Here is a 5,366-nt window from a genome sequence, read left to right as displayed (position 1 = left end):
TCATCCAGGAAGAAAACGACGCAACCGAAAAGCGCGAATCCGGCAGGAAGGACGTCGATGTGAGGTTCCAGCGCCTGCAGAATGAAGTGGAAGACATGGCAAAGGAAAAGGGTGGACCCCAGTGTAAGATCAGGCTGCGTAACCCAGAGGAACGAGCTGACATGCCTTTTTTGAGGAAGGAAATCGTCGCCAATCTATTCGCTGGAGAGGGAGACTGGTGGTGTACAGGCCGAACTGAAGGACCAGCTAGACAGATGCGAGGAGCGAAGGAGAAATTGGTTTGCAAGCTCAAAAACCTTCAGGGGAATTACAGATGCCTGGAGAAGTGCTGGATCAGCTATCCATCTTCAAGGAATGGCACGATTTAGTCTAAGCTGGACTCACGAAGACGGATCAGATTTGAAAAATTAGAGAATGAATATTGTACGGAAAATTTTGTTAATTTAAATAAATAAAGTTTATTTACGAAAATGACAATTTTTCATGTACACAATAATTCTTTTACAGTAATATTTGTTATATACATAATAATACGAGTTTAACTCGAGTTTAAACGACTTCTTTCATAAATCCATCTTTTACTATAGATTTTAGTTTATGACCATTATGGATCTTAGGAGTCATCTGCAATAGTTTATTTTAGCTTTGAGAAAACTAAAGGTTACTTATCTCATGAAAGTTTTTAACTATACTGTATGGATAGTTTGATGTTTATTTGTAATAAGTTTGCTTTGTTAATTGTTGAAGGAAAAGAAATGTGGAGAGAAATAAATAAGTCAAAATGTTTTCTAAAGAGTTTTATTGATTCCTGAAAGAGAAAGGAAAATGGAGGGATAATAGAAACGTTGAGGAAAATGAGAGATTGGTGGAGGGCCAAGAGAGGGAGTATAGGATTCAAGGAAGATTGGTGGACTTGCCAGTGCCAGGAGAAGCAGCAAAGATTCAGAGAAGAATAGTGGAGTGCCAAAAGAAGGCGCAGAGAGGATTGAGAGAAGCCCCAGGAGAATTGAAAGGATTCAGTGGCATATTCTGATTCTAAGACTAACCACAGGGTTTCTGTTTGCAAGGACGGCGGGCCAGGCCCGCCGAGCCAGCCCGGTACGGGCAGGCGGGCGGGCCAGGAGGTCTGCCGAGCCAGCCTGGTACGGGCAGGCGGGCGGGCCGGAAGGTCTGCCGAAGCAGGCCCGGTGCAGGCAGGCGGGCGGGCCAAAAGGTCTGCCAAGCAGGCCTGGTACTGCGGGCAAGCGGGCGGGCCGGAAGGTCTGCCGAAGCAGGCCCGGTACTGCGGGCAGGCGGGCAGGCCGAAAGGTCTGCCAAGCAGGCCTGGTACTGCGGGCAGGCGGGCGGGCCGGAAGGTCTGCCGAAGCGGGCCCGGTAATGCGGGCAGGAAGGCGGGCCGAAAGGTCTGCCAAGCCGGCCTGGTACTGTGGGCAGGCGGGCGGGCAGTCAGAAGGTCTGCCGAAGCAGGCCCGGTACTGCGGGCAGGCCGAAAAGTCTGCCTAACCGGCCTGGTACTGAGGGCAGGTGGGCGGGCCGGAAGGTCTGCCGAAGCAGGCCTGGTACTGCGGGCAGGCGGGCGGGCCGAAAGGTCTGCCAAGCCGGCCTGGTACTGCGGGCAGGCAGGCGGGCCGGAAGGTCTGCCGAAGCAGGCCCAGTACTATGGGCAGGGGGGCGGGCCGAAAGGTCTGCCAAGCCAGCCTGGTACTGCGGGCAGGCGGGCGGGCCGAAAGGTCTGCCAAGCCAGCCTGGTACTGCAGGCAGGCAGGCGGGCCGAAAGGTATGCCAAGCCGGCCTGGTACTGCGGGCAGGCGGGTGGGCCGGAAGGTCTGCCGAAGCAGGCCCGGTACTGCGGGCAGGAGGGCGGGCAGAAAGGCTGCCTAAACCAGCCTGGTACTGCGGGGCAGGCGGGCGGGGCCGAAAAGTCTGCCAAGCCGGCCTGGGTACTGCGGGCAGGCAGGCGGGCCGAAAGGGTCTGCCAAGCCAGCCTGGTACTGCGTGGGCAGGCGGCGGGCCGAAAGGTCTGCCCAAGCTGGCCTGGTACTGCGGGCAGGCGGGCGGGCTGGAAGGTCTGCCGAAGCAGGCCTGGTACTGCGGGCAGGCAGGTGGGCCCGAAGGTCTGCCGAAGCAGGCCCGGTACTGCGGGCAGGCGGGCGGGCTGAAAGGTCTGCCAAGCCGGCCTGGTACTGCGGGCAGGCAGGCGGGCCGGAAGGTCTTTGCCAAGCCAGCCTGGTACTGGCGGGGGCAGGCGGGCGGGCCGAAACGGTCTGCCAAGCCAGCCTGGTACTGGGGGCGGGCAGGGCGGGCGTGAAAGGTCTGGCAAGCCGGCCCTGGTACTGCGGAAGGCGAGCGGGGTCCGGAAGTCTGCCGAAGCAGGCCTGGTACTGCGGGCAGGGGGCGTGACGAAAGGTCTGCCAAGCCGGCCTGGTACTGCGGGCAGGCGGGCGGGCCAAAAGGTCTGCCGAGAAGGCCTGGTACTGCGGGCAGGCGGGCGGGCCGGAAGGTCTGCCAAGCCGGCCTGGTACTGCGGGCAGGCGGGCTGGCCGAAAGGTCTGCCAAGCCGGCCTGGTACTGCGGGCAGGCGGGAGGGCCGGAAGGTCTGCCAGCCGGCCTGGTACTGCAGGCAGGCGGGCGGGCCGGAAAAGGTCTTGCCAAGCCGGCCTGGTACTGCGGTCACTGGCGGGCCAAAAGGTCTGCCAACCGGCCTGGTACTGGCGGGCAGGCAGGGCTGGCCCGGAAGGTCTGCCGAAGCAGGCCCGGTACTAGCGGGCAGGCCGAGAGGTCTGCCTAACCGGCCTGGTTACTGAGGGCAGGTGGGCTGGCCGGTAAGGTCTGCCGAAGCAGGCCTGGTACTGCGGGCAGGAGGGGCGGGCCGAAAGGTCTGCCAAGCCGGCCTGGTACTGCGGGCAGGCAGGCGGGAGGGAAGGTCTGCCGAAGCAGGCCCGGTACTGTGGGCAGGCGGGCGTCCGCAAAGGTCTGCCAAGCCAGCCTGGTACTGCGGGCAGGCGGGCGGGCCGAAAGGTCTGCCAAGCCGGCCTGGTACTGCAGGCAGGCAGGCGGGCCGAAAGGTCTGCCAGCCGGCCTGGTACGGGGCGGGCAGGCTGGGCGGGGCGGAAGGTCTGCCGGAGCAGGCCCGGTAACTCTGCGGGCAAGGCGGGCGGGCCGAAAGTTCTGCCAAGCCAGCCCTGGTACTCGGCGGGCAGGGGGTGGCCGGAAGGTCTGCCGAAGCAGAGGCCCGGTACTTGCGGGCAGGGCGGTAGGGCCGAAGGTCTGCCAAGCAGCCTGGTACTGCGGGCAAGGGGCGGGCTGAAAAGTCCTGCCAAGCCGGCCTGGTAACTGCGGGAGAGGCAGGGCGGGCCGAAGGTCGCCAGCCACTGGTACTGCGGGCAGGGCGGGCGGTCCGAAAGGTCTGCCAAGCTGGCCTGGGTACTGCGGGCAGGCGGGCGGGCTGGAAGGTCTGCAGAAGCAGGCCTGGATACTGCGGGCAGGCAGGTGGGGCCCGGAAAGGTCTGCCGAAGCAGGCCCGGTACTGCGGGCCGGGCGGGCGTGCTGAAAGGTCTGCCAAGCCGGCCCTGGTACTGCGGGGCATGACAGGCTCCGGGAAGGTCTGCCAAGCCAGCCTTGGTACTGCGGGCCAGGCGGGCGGGCCGAAAGGTCTGGCCAAGCCAGGCCTGGTACTGCGGGCAGGCGGGCGGGCCCGAAAGGTCTGCCAGCCGGCCTGGGTTACTGCGGGAAGGCGAGCGGGCCCGGAAAGTTCTGCCGAAGCAGGCCTGGGTACTACTGCGGGCAGGCGGGCGGGAACGAAAGGTCTGCAAGCGGCCTTGGTACTGCGGGCAAGGCGGGCGGCCAAAAGGTCTGCCGAAGAAGGCCTGGTACTGCGGGCAGGCGGGCGGGCCGGAAGGTCTGCCAAGCCGGCCTGGTACTGCGGGCAGGCGGGCTGGCCGAAAGGTCTGCCAAGCCGGCCTGGTACTGCGGGCAGGCGGGAGGGCCGGAAGGTCTGCCAAGCCGGCCTGGTACTGCGGGCAGGCGGGCGGGCCGGAAGGTCTGCCAAGCCGGCCTGGTACTGCAGGCAGGCGGGCGGGCCAAAAGGTCTGCCAAGCCGGCCTGGTACTCTGCGGGCAGGCGGGCTGCCGGAAGGTCTGCCGAAGCAGGCCCGGTACTGCGGGCAGGCCGAGAGGTCTGCCTAACCGCCTGGTACTGAGGGCAGGTGGGCGGGCGGGCCGGAAGGTCTGCCGAAGCAGGCCTGGTACTGCGGGGCAGGAGGGCGGGCCGAAAGGTCTGCCAAGCCGGCCTGGTACTGCGGCAGGCAGGCGGGGGGAGGGAAGGTCTGCCGAAGCAGGCCCGGTACTGTGGGCAGGCGGGCGGGGGCCGAAAGGTCAGCCAAGCCAGCCTGGTACTTGCGGGCAGGCGGGCGGGCCGAAAGGTCTGCCGAGCCGGCCTGGTACTGCAGGCAGGCAGGCGGGCCCGAAAGGATGCAAGCCCCGGCCTGGTACTGCGGGCAGGCGGGCGGGCCCGGAAAGGTCTGCCGAAGACGGCCCGGTACTGCGGGCAGGCGGCGGCCGAAAGGTCTGCCAAGCCAGCCTGTACTGCGGGCAGGCGGGCGGGCCGAAAGGTCTGCCAAGCCGGCCTGGTAAACTGCGGGCAGGCAGGGGGCGGGGCCGAAAGGTCTTCCAAGCCAGCCTGGTACTGCGGGCAGGTGGGCTTCCGGGCCGAAAGGTCTGCCAAAGCTGGCCTGGTACTGGCGGGCTAGGCGGCGGGCTGGGAAGGTCTGCCGAAGCAGGCCTGGTTCTGCGGGCAGGCAGGTGGGGCCGGAAGGTCTGCCGAAGCAGGCCCGGTACTGCGGGCAGGCGGGCGGGCCGAAAGGTCTGCCAAGCCGGCCTGGTACTGCGGGCAGGCAGGCGGGCCGGAAGGTCTGCCGAAGCAGGCCCGGTACTGCGGGCAGGCGGGCGGCCGAAAGGTCTCCAAGCCAGCCTGGTACTGCGGGCAGGCAGGCGGGCCGAAAGGTCTGCCAAGCCAGCCTGGTATGCGGGGCGGGAGGCGGGCGGGCCGAAAGGTTTGCCAACCCAGCCTGGTACTGCGGGCATGCGGGCGGGACGAAAGGTCTGGCAAGCCGGCCTGGTACTGCGGGCAGGCGGGCGGGCCAAAAGGTCTGCCAAAGAAGGCCTGGTACTGCGGGGCAGGCGGGCGGGCCGGAAAGGTCTGCCAAGCCGGCCTGGTACTGCGGGCAGGCGGGCAGGCCGTAAGGTCTGCCAAGCCGGCCTGGTGATGCGGGCAGGCGGGAGGTGGGCCGGAAGGTCTGCCAATGACCGGCCTGGTACTGGAGGGCAGGCGGGGCGGGCCGGAAGGTCTGCCAAGCCGGCCTGGTTACT

At 65.4% G+C, this 5,366-nt stretch overlaps 1 protein-coding gene across 1 annotated transcript in view; it reads right to left on the bottom strand.

Moving 5' to 3' along the window:
- Positions 1-1,446: 1,446 nt before the first annotated feature.
- Positions 1,447-5,366, bottom strand: part of LOC135215360 (collagen alpha-2(IV) chain-like) — a 4,856-nt gene continuing 936 nt past the window's right edge. Inside the window, exons 3-6 of the mRNA XM_064249921.1 lie at positions 5,201-5,366; positions 4,186-5,071; positions 2,790-3,919; positions 1,447-2,427 (exon numbers count right to left, since the gene is read on the bottom strand). The exon at positions 5,201-5,366 is cut by the window's right edge and continues 44 nt beyond it. Of these exons, the coding sequence (XP_064105991.1) occupies positions 1,447-2,427; positions 2,790-3,919; positions 4,186-5,071; positions 5,201-5,366 (3,163 nt within the window). The remainder of the gene's footprint in view (positions 2,428-2,789; positions 3,920-4,185; positions 5,072-5,200) is intronic.

Source organism: Macrobrachium nipponense, chromosome 5, assembly GCF_015104395.2.
Source record: "Macrobrachium nipponense isolate FS-2020 chromosome 5, ASM1510439v2, whole genome shotgun sequence".
Lineage (NCBI taxonomy): Eukaryota > Metazoa > Arthropoda > Malacostraca > Decapoda > Palaemonidae > Macrobrachium > Macrobrachium nipponense.
This window is presented reverse-complemented; position numbering and strand designations above follow the sequence as displayed.